General features: G+C 38.0%; 1 protein-coding gene across 1 annotated transcript in view; it reads left to right on the top strand.

The window, feature by feature from the left end:
- LOC122352506 (reticulon-4 receptor-like 1) overlaps positions 1 to 14,946 on the top strand; it is an 89,478-nt gene extending 74,532 nt beyond the window's left edge. Inside the window, exons 2-3 of the mRNA XM_043249933.1 lie at positions 9,817 to 10,268; positions 11,798 to 14,946. Of these exons, the coding sequence (XP_043105868.1) occupies positions 9,817 to 10,268; positions 11,798 to 12,682 (1,337 nt within the window). The 3' untranslated portion in view covers positions 12,683 to 14,946. The remainder of the gene's footprint in view (positions 1 to 9,816; positions 10,269 to 11,797) is intronic.
- Positions 14,947 to 15,179: the final 233 nt, after the last annotated feature.

Here is a 15,179-nt window from a genome sequence, read left to right on the forward strand (position 1 = left end):
CAGAATCGAGTTTTTGATTTATTGTCTGACCCTGTTTCTGCCAAATTTTACATCGCAAACATCAATTCCAAGTGCACGAGTGTGTGAGTGATAGATGAAGGCTACACACAGAGCTCTCTCCTGATTAGCAGTGTTCAGCTCTGTGAAGTTAATGAATAGACATTACAGCAGGATCAATGGCGCCTCTCTCTCAGTCTCCGTATGAACAGGCCTAATGAAAAGGAATTACACTCGTCAAACCAAGGTCTCTGTCTTCCTCCTGTTCCTTGTTCTCTGTCTCTTCAGTCCTCTTTTGCTTTCATTCCAATTCTCTTCAAGAAAAAAAGTACAAAAACCCAAAGCAGCAAACTCGTAGATCAGCTAACACAAACCTGCTAATCTCAATCTCTTTTTCTCATAATGTACTGCAAAACCTGGACTAACGCTCAATTGATATGATTTTATAATCGAAGCAGACGGAAATCTTATCATAAGTGGGATGCTTTGTCGATATCATTCAAATTTGATCTGTTCGCTCGCACCCAAAAATGAAGGTTCTGCGGGGGAAAGTTTTTGTGCGGCTGTACATGATACATCATATCATGAACAAGATGAGCGCATATCAACGCATGAATCAAATGCGTTCAGTATTTGACAGTTTTCCACACATTTTTTTATTGTATCGCTCTATGTGGGCAGAGATAAATCAAATGCATCCATATCATCCATCATGGATACAGTATCTTACAGGAGTTGGATCACGTCTATAATTCCATTGGATGTTTCTGGCTCATCTTATTTGCATAAAGTTAAGTAACGGAATTCGGTTGCTCTTATTCAAAAGGCCACGTTTTTGCTGCAAAATGCTCACATTGATGGACGCAGGTGTCAAGAAAAGTTGAACTCTATGCAAATGAGGACTGACGTGATGTAACAGCTACCAGTGGAAGCATAAAGGCACTGAAGAAAATATGATCCATCTCTACGAGATCCTCGAGTCGAGTGCAGGCAAGATAGAGGAGTTAATAGTAACTGTGAGCAATGACCCACAAGGATATTGTTCAAAAAAATGATGCATGGAAAATCATGCTAGAAATAGTCAGCACTGCGAGCAAGTATGATTCGTGCACTGGTAATAAATCATCTCGCGTTTGATATGATGCATCACGCACACCCCCCTTTCCCTTCCAGAATGTCCTGTTTTATTCATTGTCAAAATGGAATGACATTCTCATTTTTACACCTCATTTGTGATCAGATTTTCAAAAGTTATGGTCATTTATGCAGCCCACGAAAACATTCTTGCAGTAGAAAAATAGGCAACGGTGTGTAAATGGGGTTTAAACATCCATTTGTTACTTTATGATTTAAACGACACGCAAAATGTGATACAATCTTGTGTGTTTGCATGCCGAAAGTTGCTCGTAATTGGCTTTTGATTTTATTATTTGCACTCTGAATCAATTTTCCTGTGTTAAATGAGGCGTAAATGAGAATGCGAGGCCGAGCATGTTTGTGCGCCGCGTGTCTGGTCTGAACGATGCTTGTAAAGACTTAAGCATATAAGCCAGTCAGTGCAAAGAGTTCAGAAGGGTTTTTCCCCAGTTGCAAGCAATTTATAATGAGAAGTGTACACATAATCCAGCTCTGTGTACAGACACCAGTGGCCTTTAGTCACTGTTGGTCCATCTTGATGTTGTGCTTGACATTGCGAGTTAAGAACATCGGCTTTACACGCTATGTTTGATTCGCCTCAGTGTTATTTTTTTAGCTTTAGCTCTAAAACCCATCACTTCTTGAACTGAGCCTAGCAAATGTGGCATATGAGCTTTAACCCTTCGCTGTTTTGTCATATATGCATTTGTTTTCTACTATATTTTTTGTCATATACTCATTTTCCTTTATCTGTAGTAATTAATATAATTGTTTCCAGATAAAAACTGAGACAAAGAAACATATTAGGGAAAACTATTTTAAATCCTGTCAGAAAATGTTAATACATTTTAACATTTTTAACTGATTCTATGATTTTAATGATTTTAAAAGCTGTTTGAATCTGACTTGTTTAGTTTGTGAGTTCATAACTGAATCCCACTGGATCCTGAATCAGTGGTCTGAACTGAAATGAACCACGAACCATTACTGTGATTACACTTTAGATTCGTGTGAGTCTTATTTCAGATTCACGAATCTTACATTGTACTTAATTTCAAACGTTTTGGTCAGTGAACAGTTCTTAGGAACCAGTGTGAAGAACATTTTAATAATCTAAAAAAACTTTTTTCACTGTAAAGAATCTTTTGTGGAATGAAAAAGTTCTTTATTGAACCGTTGATGCCAATATATGATACCTTTATATTTAAGAGTGAGTAACCTCAAAATTAAATGCACAATTCTGAGAAGAAATGCAAGGTATAAAAGCATAATTCATAAATTCTGAGAAGGAAAGTCAGAACGCTGAGAGAAAAAAAGTTGATTGCCTATATTTAAGTTAGGTTCAAATGTGCCATTCAGTGCAACCCTCGCTTAGCTTTTGGTTATACAGAACATAAAACAATGCAATGATACCAAAGCACTTGCCATAAGCACATAACACAACACACTGATAAAGAAACAGACAGCGTCCCACTTCCTGCTGACAGGGGCAGGAAATTGAGTTTGTCCAGAACAAAGGGAGAGAGAAGGCGCATGAGAGAGAGACAGCGAGGTTCAGTATTGCCTCTCATTAAGACAGACAGTCAGCGCTCATAAGTGCTGTCATTGATATGCATGCGATCGCCTCAGCCCGTCCATCTGCAGCGGCACGCGGCTGCTCGTCTATTCAATCAGACATGAGAAAAAAATTAAAGGAGCCTTTATGCTTTATCTGTCTCACTGCTGAAAGGACGGAAAGACACGTACTGACAGACGAGCGCTGAGGGTCACTAACACGTCCCCGGCACCAGCCTTTCAATTAGTCTCTCTGCAACAAGACATCAGCTGTGTCGCACAGGAAGTAGATCCGAAATACAACCCACAGTAATGCAGTCTCTCTTACTTACATTTAAAATTGAGACTATCGAGCAAAACAGTGAACACTTTAAAGCAAAATACTAAAGATATTTCATCACCTTACAGCTTACTTTAGTGCAGTGATAGGATGATAGGGAAATATATCAAGAATAAAGCTGTGTCGCCACTGTAGAAGGAAAAAAGTTACTAGTGTTATACCGCGGATACAGATATATTGCATACACAGTTATGTGTGGTTGCTGTTCATGTCTTTTGATCTTGCAGTATATCCGCTATTGTATGGCTTTTAATATTCCCCATATTCAGACCAATGCTATAAAATTTGTGTTTTTTTTAAATAAATTATTATTTGTATTTAGCAAGGATGCATTAAATTGATTAAATGTTCTTTTAATTTTTTTTTTTAAAAACAGAGAATCCTGAAAACAAGTATCATGGTTTCCAAAAAGTACTGAATATTACAATGTTTTCAGTATTAATAATATTACAAAGATACATTTCTTGAGCTGCAAATCGACCTATTAAAATATTTTCAGAAGACTTGTGTAACTGGAGTAATAGCTTATAAGTAATGGATAGAGTAATTTCCACAGTTATTACTACTTTAACACATATTTGATAAAATACATTCAGCCTTGGAAGCATAATAGAATAAAAAAATATATTTTAAATAAAATGTTTGGTAGTGTATTTGTTAAGAACCTTCTTTTTGTAATCCAGTCATTCAACTCATTTTACATTTGCATTAATTGTCAAATAAACTTTGTTTATGTAGAATTTGTGCTTTGGGAATCCAAATTACAGTTTTCTTGCTTAAATTCTTGCTCTTTCTACACATTTTGAAAAAATCATACCTATCTGTAAAACATGCTTTCTTAAGCATCTACTGTAAATATGGGGGAAAAAACCGTGTCCGCCACACTACCAGCAGCTGCGCATCGCAACGTGGCCAAACTCAATCGCTCCTATTACAATCAACAAAGCTGTCAGTCATCAAAAAACTATTTTGCACTTTTGCACAGTTCTGCTGATTGTTACAGGAGTGATCTTGTTTTATTGTGTCGCTCAGATAGATTGTGAAAGACAGAGTCAGACAGATAGAAACCGTCCAGCTTCAAACGGAGAGACATGAGCATTTTGACAGACAACAATACGTGCTGGCATCAGACAGAAACTCCTTCTTATTCTTTGGCCCATTCTGTTAGACAGGCCTGGCTGATTACAGAGATGTTTACTGACTTCATTAATGAGAAGGAACCACAACAAGAGGTCAGGGTTTGGCTGGTAAGCACGGCCCAGTTAACCCCTTCCGGCTGAAAGCAGTACTACAGCATTCAAGACATTGACAACTTGGCTCAAAAGCATCTTTGCTGAGTTCCCATGAGCAAAGATTCAAATATCAGATTTTAAATCACACGCACCAGCCGAGAACCAGCCATTAAGATTAATGGGAATTCTAGTGGACTGATTCCTACAGTTATTATAGCCCTCCTTGTGCCATACGGCCCTCAAACACAAACAGATCCTCCCCATTGTGATGTTTCAATCGTCCAATCCTCATTCTCTGTTAGCCTGTAGTCTTTTATCTCAGTGTGGATCTTTTTTCTTTGTCGTTTTGCACAACATTACCCCCAGCATGTGTGTGTCCACTCGCCCCATGCCGTATATTCAGACTGTCACCGCTGCCTACACCCACTCTCATGTTCTTTCTTGTGCAGCTCTTTTACACGGAAAAAAAAAAAAACACATAATGTAGTTTGATGCATAACATCCATAATGACACATGCGCTCAGGAGGAGGAATACAAACTCAGCCGAAACCACGAGTGTGATGTTTATAGCCGCCATTTTCAATCATAATTTGGAATTCAGAAACGTTTTTATTATCAGATTTATACATTGTGAAATGCGTTCGAAGTTTACCCATGAATGACCATTCGCTGGAAATGTATGTATCCTCAGTCTACTCGAAATGTAGAGGAGTTTCTTTATGGGAACACATTTGGGAAATTGCTGATTACATCACTTGCTCATCAGTGAATGGGTGCCGTCAGAATGAGAGTTCAAACATCTGATAAAAACATGTGAAAAGCTGTGAGTTTGTAATACAAATTAAAAGATATTTTTCATTTCAAAGCATTGCTTTCAGCTAAAATATGAGTCCACAATTCATAATATAACTCGCCTGAATCAGGAAAGAAATATGGAGAGCTCGAGCAGAGTTTACAAGCGAAAGGAACCCAAAACATTTCTAAACATGTATATCGGTGGCTTTTGATGTGAGAGGACAACAGGGGATGGGCATATTTCACTGGAGGAAGTGTTTTTATGGAATTTTTCAGAGAAAAATACATTTCGATAGGAATCTGTGCACTGAGGGTGAAAACTTTTCCGGTATTTTCAAGTTAGCCTGTAAATTCACTGACCAACAGAAACGGAAAGTGACTTCTGCGTGCTTTATATATTGACAATAGTCGATTAATCTTTTTTGTCGGTACAATTTGAGTTATATATTTAGTTGGTAGCTGAATGCATAATCAGATTAATCACAATATTACTTGAACGAACAAGCAGGGGATATGGAAAATGCAAAACTTGACAGGTGTTTAAATAATGTTAAGCTTTCTCCACGTGAGCCTACATGAACACAATTGTTCAGCTGTTATAGGAAACATCTTCAGTAGAAATAAAAGGAAACATTCTCAATGACCCAAGCCATCATTGAGAAGGGGGCATCGTAATATATTTAATGCACTTAATTATCAGCCAGAGTTATAATCCAAATGTGAGCAACAGAAGGGGGGAAAAATAAGAATGGGATCAGAGCGAAAGGTGACCCGAAGGTTTTTCTCCACCTCCCAGAATGTGGAGGGATTTCAGCAGCCTCTGTTATGTGATAAGAGAGAAAATCAAAGAGGGTCATTATGGAAGAGCGAATGAAAAATGAGAACAAAGGACAATGGATACATAAAAAGGGCTAAAGATTTGTATGCAGTTTGTCATGTTCGTATTCAAGTCAGCGGACAATAAACAAGTACACAAATGCACACAGTCGCATAATTAACTGTGCTGACGGTAAAAATATGCTGATAAGCTTTGAAACTAATTAAAATCCAGCTAAAAAGACAGAGAGAGAAAGAGTGAAGTACATGATCATTAAAGTAGAAGGGATAAATGAATCAATGGAGTTATTAAAGGGTGGATTAACGTCGTTCAATCTGACAAAAAGGATGTATTTAACATGCTTGAAAACACTGACATATGTTTGACTTTGACATTTATGCTTTATTACATTAAGCAGACATTTTTATTCAAAGCGACTTACATTGCATTAAAGTCACAGTTTTACATTTTTATCAGCTCTCGCTCAGCTCTTGCAAAATCGAAGTTACTAAAACACAAACGAGACATGTTTTCTCTTTATAGCAACAATAACAACAACAACTTCACCGACACACCAGAAATCATTCTAATCAAATCATTCAAGAAACATTTCTAATCAATGTTGAAAACAGTTAAAATAGGATTTTTTTTTTTGATGAATAGAAAGAACAGCATTTCAAAATAACTTGTGTAACAAATGTCTTTACTGTCACTCGTGATCAATTTCATTTGATCAATTTAAAATTCTTCCATTAAAAAAAAACAAAACAAACCTTTTCCTACCCTAAACTTTTAAATGGCGGTGTAATTATAATACAAATGTAATTTAAAAATATGTTCAGGTGATATCATTAAATTATTTCAAATCGCACGAAACTGCCAGCTTTCAGAAAATCAATCCAATCTGGAGCTTTCATTACTAATAAAATAATGATCTTTGCCCAGAAGGCTAAATTAAAATTGTTTGAAATCTTTCCAATATTTAACGGATGCTAGTTCTCGCCAGTAGGTGCTAAGATGTCAGGCGGTCCTTAATCAGGCCTGTTTAACCTTTCTGTAACCTGCAGAACTGATACTCAAATACATTTTCATTTGCAAGTGCTGCTTAGGGGGAAAAAGAAGACGTGCTTTGACCTTTCATTTAAGCGTTAGTAATCTAAAGCTCCTAAACGATCGTATTCATGCTTGCCGACCCTTCCTGTGCATTACATGGAGTACGATTGTGTGTGTGTGTGTGTGTGTGTGTGTGTGTGTGTGCGCGCACATGAAGAGATAGAATGACAATGAAAGAGATAAAGAGACACACTGTCTAGAAGAGTTATTCAGGTGCAATACAGCATTGTAATACCCGCTGGTTTGACTTGAGTCCATTTTCATAATCAAATAAAGAGAACCCTATCAGACAAATTCAATTCATACCGCCAGCAGAGCTGTGTATACAGCATTTATTTTCAGAAGAATACACTTCATTTCACCGGCCAAAGAGTGTAATTTTGTTGACGTCGTTGGACTGCTGTAACGATGATAAAGCAAAGAGAATGTTTGGCATAAAAAAAAGTAAAAAAAAACAGCCCTGTGTCAAACAGCAATGCAAACATTTAAATGCAAAGGCTTACATGTGTCATCCAAGGCTGTGTGCGATTTCACGCCGTATTAGGCATTGGGTGCTTTTTGAAACAAAGCTTGGCTGGAAAAGGTCATCTGTCAACTGTGTGTATACCGAGGAGATCAGCGTAATCTTAAATAAACACAATCACGTATGTCGAGGCATGTACAAACACACGCATTTGGAATATAATGACCTGATGACTGTTCTAGGTGGGCCCTAACGCTCCAATAGTTCACCCAAAAAATTTTAATGTTTATTTATGTTGTTCCATAGGAAATATATCATCAAGGATTAAAGGGTTAGTTCACCCAAAACGGTTAGTTACCCTCTTGTCGTTCCTCCATTTATCGAAAGATATTTGTATAAAGATTTTTATACTTCCAGAAATTTTTGCAATGTTCCACTGTTTGTAAAATATATGCATAAACTATATATATATATATATATATATATTGTTTGTTTGTTTGGGTACAACCAATTTCAATGCAATGCAAATTTCTTCAGTAAACCTGTTAAGTACACCGATTTCTACATTTGTGGCTTTGCCCAGTTTTTAAATCAGAGGATGTAATGTTGTGATTCACTCCCTCAAACCCCTGGTTACTTCATGTCTTATAAATCTTTAACGTACTTCCTTGGGAAAAGAAAAAAAAAAAGATACATTTGGAGGGTAAATGACAAGATAATTTTCATTTTTAGATGAACTGTCTTTTTAACACTACCTATGCTAAAAGCATCAGTATTCCGTCACGCTCCCTGCTGCTGAATGTTTGAGAGCATGGTAATGTTTCATATCAGTGTCAGAACACCCCGTATTACACCACATCACTCAGCTCTCTGCACAAGTTCACTGTCTCTGTCAATATCAATCTCTCTCCGTTTCTTGCAGAGAACTGATCCTTTTAGTTCTTGTGCATCCGAAATGACTCACGCGTTCCGTCTCTTCCTCGAAACTCTTCCCACTGCTGTGCACCTCTAAACCCCTCTCTCTCTCATTCCCATTTCAATTCGACATCAAAGAGGCGAATCAATGCTGAGCCACTAACGCTCACTTCTACAACACCGCCCTTCATCGGAACCTCATCTCTATGGTTGTATCATTTATTCCCATTCCGCCCTTTTCTGCCTCTTTCAAGGAGGTTTTCATTCTGATATGTTGCATGCACACACATACGCAGTAAAGCTTATGTGCACATGCATTTATTTCCTCTGTAACCTTTAACATTGATTTTTTTGCTTTTAAAGTATAACCTTGTGGGTTGGGTATATTCAGAGATGGAGGCAGAGACCGCATCTGTATTAATGTCACATTGGCTGGATTTGTACCTATATAATTATCAATTTTTTTTATATTATTTTTCATTTTGCACTGCTGATATTTACTGTCATGGTGTATAGTTACATCTTCTTATGCTTATTTATTTGAGCAAAAATACAGAAAAAACACTAATATCTTGATATATTAGAATTTAAAATCATTGTTTTCTATTTTAATAACTTTTTTCAGCATCATTACTTTTGTCTTCAGAATCACACCATCCTTCAGAAATCATTCTGATTTGCTGCTCAAGAAACATGCATTATTAATGTAGCACTGCTGCCTAAAACTTTTCAGGAAATATTATTATTTTTGTCAGGATTCTTTTGTTGAATAGAAATGAGAAACAACATTATTCGTGTCTTTACTGTCACTTTTGATACATTTTGATCAGTCTTATTAAAAAGTATTTAATTATTTCTTTTGTTTAATTCAGACGTTGTAATGGTTTTTTAACCACAGTTTCCAAAAAGATTGCATCATTTCAGTCTGTGCAATCAGTATGCCTTACTTTATAAAAGTGCAGTGTATATAATACAGGTGTATTACAATATACTAGAGAAGTAGCAAGATCTCATTAATGAATGAGTCATTCTCTTGAGTCAGAATCAGTTGATCTATTCAGAGAACTGCTCTGAATGATTTGTTATACCTACATTGGTATTTATAGCATACTGTAGTACATTGAATTAAGAGACCATAATGTCAGATTATCCACCATATAATTTAACTTAAATCATGTAAAGTTTTTTTTTATACTCACATTTCCACCTGTGTTAATTCTGAACCTTCTAATTACTGCTAAAATTGATAATCAAATAAAAATGAAAATAGTATTTCTGTACCCCTGAGTTACATGGATGCTGTTTTTATAAGAATAATTGCTTTTCTGTGTTCTTTTTTTTGACTAGCAAATTCAACCAGCTGAGATCAGCTGGAAAACGTTCCAAAGTGTTCTTTTTAGCACTGAAACACGCCCTGATCGCATGTCCTTTTCCTCACCTGTCTTTCCGTAGGCTGTGGTCTGGAGTTTCTCCTGGTGCTGTGCGGTTTAGAGTTGACCCAGACGTGTCCCCGTCACTGCATCTGCTACGACTCTCCCAGCACGGTGAGCTGCCAGGCTCACAACTTCCTGGTGGTTCCAGAGGGAATCCCAGCCCAGAGCGAGCGCGTATTTCTGCAAAACAACAAGATCCAGCGACTGCTGCAAGGCCATTTCAGCCCCACCACTGTCATGCTTTGGCTCTACTCCAACAATATCTCATACATCCAGCCCTCCACGTTCATGGGCTTCACCCGCCTGGAGGAGCTCGATCTGGGGGACAACAAACATCTCCGCTCTCTGGCTTCTGACACTTTTCAGGGCCTGACCCGACTCCATGCTCTTCATCTCTACCACTGTGGCCTAATCACTCTACCCGCTGGCTTATTTGAAGGGCTGCATAACCTGCAGTACCTCTATTTACAGGTTGGTATCCCTCGACTACTACAACAATAAACGGGAATAGCTTATGGCATTATTTATAATGTTTTTTTATATATATATATATATATATATATATATATATATATATATATATATATATCCACACACACAGCAAATACAGTAAGTGCCTGTTCTACTAGGTCTGATGTTCTGTGTAAATATATCATGTTTAGGCCCTTCTCAGCCAAATTGAGTGTGAATTTATAAGACGCTTGGCTTCACAGTTGTGCTGACACTTTAGAAAATCTGACTGGATACAATACAATTTTAAAGAAATCAAAAATGCCCTTCTTGAATGGATATCCTTTTTTTTTTAGACTGGCAGTGCTCCCGGTTTGAACTGTTGCTTAGGAATCATCTGACTTGCCAAATAAATCCAGATAAGGTCTGCTCAAAATGTTCAATATCAGCCTTGGCAGCAAAAAGCGCTGCACTAAAACGATGACCAGAGACTATATTTTTTTCTAATGAAAATGTCAAAAAGGGAAACATAGAACATTGCGGACACACGACTCTTGGAATTTGATTTATGTTTAAGGTTAAGTGTTTCTGACCTTTCATGAGGTTTCATGAGGGTAGTCATATATTCAGGATTATAGATAAAGCCAATCCAAAAACCTTTTTTTTTTTAAATTGCTTAATATATCAGAAGAATTTTCTATTATCTATTTTTCAATAAAATGTGCCAAGAAAAGCAGTGTCTTCGAGTGATTTCCGCTCTGCTTGTTTTGCCCCACTTTCACAGTATTTAGCTTCACATATAGCTCATAACCTGATAAAAGAGGCGTACTGATGAGGATGGATTATTGGGAAAGGTAGTTTGGCATATATGTAAATGACTCCCTTATTTCTAATAAAAAATGTCATAAAAAATGCACACATTAATTGCTCTCATACCAATCTTTTAAAACCTGCATCGTCATGCATGCCTATTCATCATTAATACCAATGAGGTTATATCTATACACATATTTACCTTCAACACATTTTGTCCTGAGAACACAGTGTATTGAATGCAATAATACGAATACATAGAAGAAAAAGGAAGATCTAATATCTAATATGGTCCAGAATGAATATCCAAGTTCTTGCGATTTCATTATTCGTCTTTGTTAAGGTGCAATTTTATGACAAAAATATCAATGATTAAGCTATCTTAAATGATGAAAAAAAAATGTATGAGTAATACTTTTCAAATACAAACACATCTACTGCTGTGAGATATTAACAACATACTAACAATGTTTCTAGCATTTTATCAATGTTTTCTCATTCAGGTGGTCCAATCATAGTTATTCGAGCTGATTGAGCTGTTTTGTCTCTGCATCATTTCAGTCAGAGTAAAACAGGCTAAAATGAATTCATACAACATGATGAAATATTGACTAAATTTGCCAGGACATTTCATCAAAAGACAAAAACAATAACACTGTCGTTTGGGATATTCATATCTGTGACTTGTTTTTTCTGTGCCTCTTACTAACTGTTGGTGTTTATCTGCTGTTCTACAGAACAACCAGCTGGAGTTTCTTGAGGATGACATGTTCATTGATCTTCTGAATCTGAGCCATTTATTTCTGCATGGAAATCGGCTGTGGAGCCTCCACCAGAACACTTTCCGTGGCCTGGGGGCCCTCGATCGCTTGCTGCTCCATCAAAACCGGCTCCAGTGGGTTCACAAACAGGCTTTCCACGACCTGCGCCGTCTGACAACTCTCTACCTGTTTAACAACTCCTTACCTGAACTTCCTGCTGAAAGCTTGGCTCAGCTGCCAGCGCTGGAGTACCTGCGGCTCAATGACAACCCTTGGGAGTGCGACTGCAAGGCTGTGCCGCTCTGGGATTGGCTTCGGCGCTTCCGTGGATCCACCTCCTCGTTAATATGCGCGGCTCCGCCGGAACTGGCAGGAAAGGATCTGAAACGTTTAACGAAAGAAGAGCTGCCCTCCTGTACGGGCTCGGAGTCGCTCCATCAGAGCAAATCCAGCCAGGGGGATGTGGGGGTGTCGCTGAAGAAAGACCACCATCATCGATCGCGCAATCATCATCATCATCATCCTCACCTGCCACATCAGGATCAATACTATCCCACCTCCCCGTCGCCGCTTCCTCGGCCACCCAAGTCGGGACGCAACAGGAACTGCACAAGGCATCGAAGCCGCAAGGGCAATGCTCAGAATGAGGTGTATAACTTAAAGGAGTTAGCCAACAAGGAATCGGACGACAAATATGACCCGTCAAAACCAAGACGAAAGAACAAATGCATTCCACGGACTTCGGTGGGTCCCCCTAGTGGCGTGCAAAGAGCGAACAGCAGGGCGGCATCCCTCTTGGCACCTTGTTTCATCATCCCTCTTTGCTTATTGGTGTGTCTCACTGCCCTTATTTTCCGCTGAGCCTTGTAGAAGCATCTACTAATGGTTTTACCGAACAAACTCAGCCCTCTGTCTACTCTGGCTCCTACACTTTTGTGTGCGAATGTGTGTGTGTGTGTGGGTGCGTGTGTGTGTTTGTGTGTACACGTGAGCCCCTTTCGAGGGACAGAGGACTTGTGCGAAAGGCAGGCCTGGAATTAAACCGGAGATAGGAAGAAACTCTGGGAATTGTGGGCGAGAGATGGGACACTAAATAGACTACTCCTCGATTATCACCATTTCTTGTTGCTCCAGGGCATACTCAATAACAACAAAAAAAAAACCCCAACTGCATTTGTTAACTGCATTCAGTTGTACATCACACCTCTGCAGAATAATTAGCAGCTCATTGTGGTCAAGCTCATCGCCATTAAAAACCTCTGAATCCCTGTCCTGACCTTTGGCCCAGTAGAGGAGGGGGGGGTGAACAAAATACATAACCAAGCATTTACACAAATGTACAACTGGGCTGCTTCGCCAACCTGTTAGCATCTCAGCGGTTTCTGTGGTAGGGTTGTTGTTAACACCTTTAGCACCTGACAACATAAAAATGAAAGCCAAGCACACAAGAGAGCGACTGGGTTAGTTCTGAGAATGTTTTTTTTTTTTTACATATAAGAAATAGAATTGCACTTGCATTATGAATGCACTACAGCTCGTTCATACAACCCCAACAAATGGTTGACAAGGTTGATCCGACAAAAAACAAAAGTTGCTGTTTGCTGTGAATTAGGGAATAAATACTACTGTTCTAAAGCTGCCGTGTTGGCGATGTCAGTAAAGAGAAAGTAGAATTACTGAAAAATGGAGTTGGCTGTGGGTTTGTGTATGTTGTTATTTGTTGATTGTGCCCTTAAGATAGTATTTTGCATAAAAACTGGAAGGCAAAAGTTATTAAGACATGAAAAGGTCAAGTGGAGCTCATGCAAGAAGCATCATGTGTTATCTGTGGCTTGGCTGCAATAACCTAGAAGGGAAACAACACCAACACAACATTAATATCTCAAAATAATTCACAAAAGGGAAAAATACAGCTGTTTGGTCACAGACGCCAAGCCTAACCTGGAAGGTTAATTTGCCATAGGTTCCCTCAGGAAGTTCTTAATGGTTTTTAGGGATTATTGATTTAAACCCAAATGGAGAAAGAGACAGTTAGATATTCTCTATATTAAAAATAACACTAATGAAGTAAAGTGCACTGTGTATTATTTGTTTTACAAACTATACATCTGCCTTTATTATCCAAAATACTAATTAATATATATATTAACAAAAAACAAATGCAAACAGGTATGAAATGACATGAGGAGGACTAAACTCATTACGCCATTAAAAGACTCAAAAAACATAAAATACATCGTCACACCCACATGGATTGTTTTATAATTATGTTGTAAATAAGTTCATAAATAAGGACTGCAACTACAGGTATCACAAGTGTACGAGTTTACATGCTTAATAAGTCAAACAACCTCCTGTAGCCACTTAGAACAAAATGTGAACAATAACGTTACCCACAGGCCTTATTTTACCTGTAAATCCAAAACTACTTTTCTATAAACCCATTAGAGACTCCAGAGGGAACCCATTATTCCAAAAAACGCCAATTCTTGTCCAGATTTTTTGGAGGAGGCTATAAAGTGAAAAGGTCCATATAGAAAGTCAACACAAATTCTGAGGTAATAATCCTTGAAATCCAGATTAATCCATGCAAGCCATAGACAAACTTGTCTGTCACTCACCGTCTCTGACCCCTGCTGCTGTTGAGCCATAAAATACATGTCTGTATTGGGATCCTAAAGCTGAGAGTTATATTGTCAATGGAAAAAGTCACAGAGCCCCCTTCTGGACAGGTGGGGTAATAGCACTTCCCCCACCCCTACCTTGTCCCTCCTCAAAGACTGTCTATCTTTATACAAAAGTGAACTGAGAATATTCTGACATGTCCAATGTGAACATTTATTTGTTTGAGAATATGTGTCACTTACTGACAAAAGACTATGTGTATGACACTGTCGAGGGAAGGAGGACGTTTTTTTGTATTCATGTACTTTTTCTTTGTACATTGTCGTCAAACTGCAATTTTGAACATACAAGTGCACCATACTAACACCTCCCTTGTATTCCTCGATCTGTCCTTCATCTTTCTTCCTCCCTTTTTCATAACTCAAACTTTCTGTCTGTTATGAAATACCACCAGACTCAAAAGCTGTTTCTAAAGAATATTAAAGAGAAATGTGGTCTCATGTTGATGGTGTCGGGGTTCCTCTTGTTTGGATTCTGCTTCGAAAACCGAATAAAGTAGAAATCAGATGCTGTTTAACCAGGGAAATGATCACACAAGACAGAGCTTTTCATTTTCTGGAGTTAGCGCAGAAACACTTCATAATGATTCACATTAATCTTAGGGCTGAATTAAATTCTGATTATAAAAGGCAGACAAAATTTAGCTCTTTCTCAATTGCATATATTTTACCTA

The sequence above is a fragment of the Puntigrus tetrazona genome, chromosome 10 (genome assembly GCF_018831695.1).
Source record: "Puntigrus tetrazona isolate hp1 chromosome 10, ASM1883169v1, whole genome shotgun sequence".
NCBI lineage: Eukaryota > Metazoa > Chordata > Actinopteri > Cypriniformes > Cyprinidae > Puntigrus > Puntigrus tetrazona.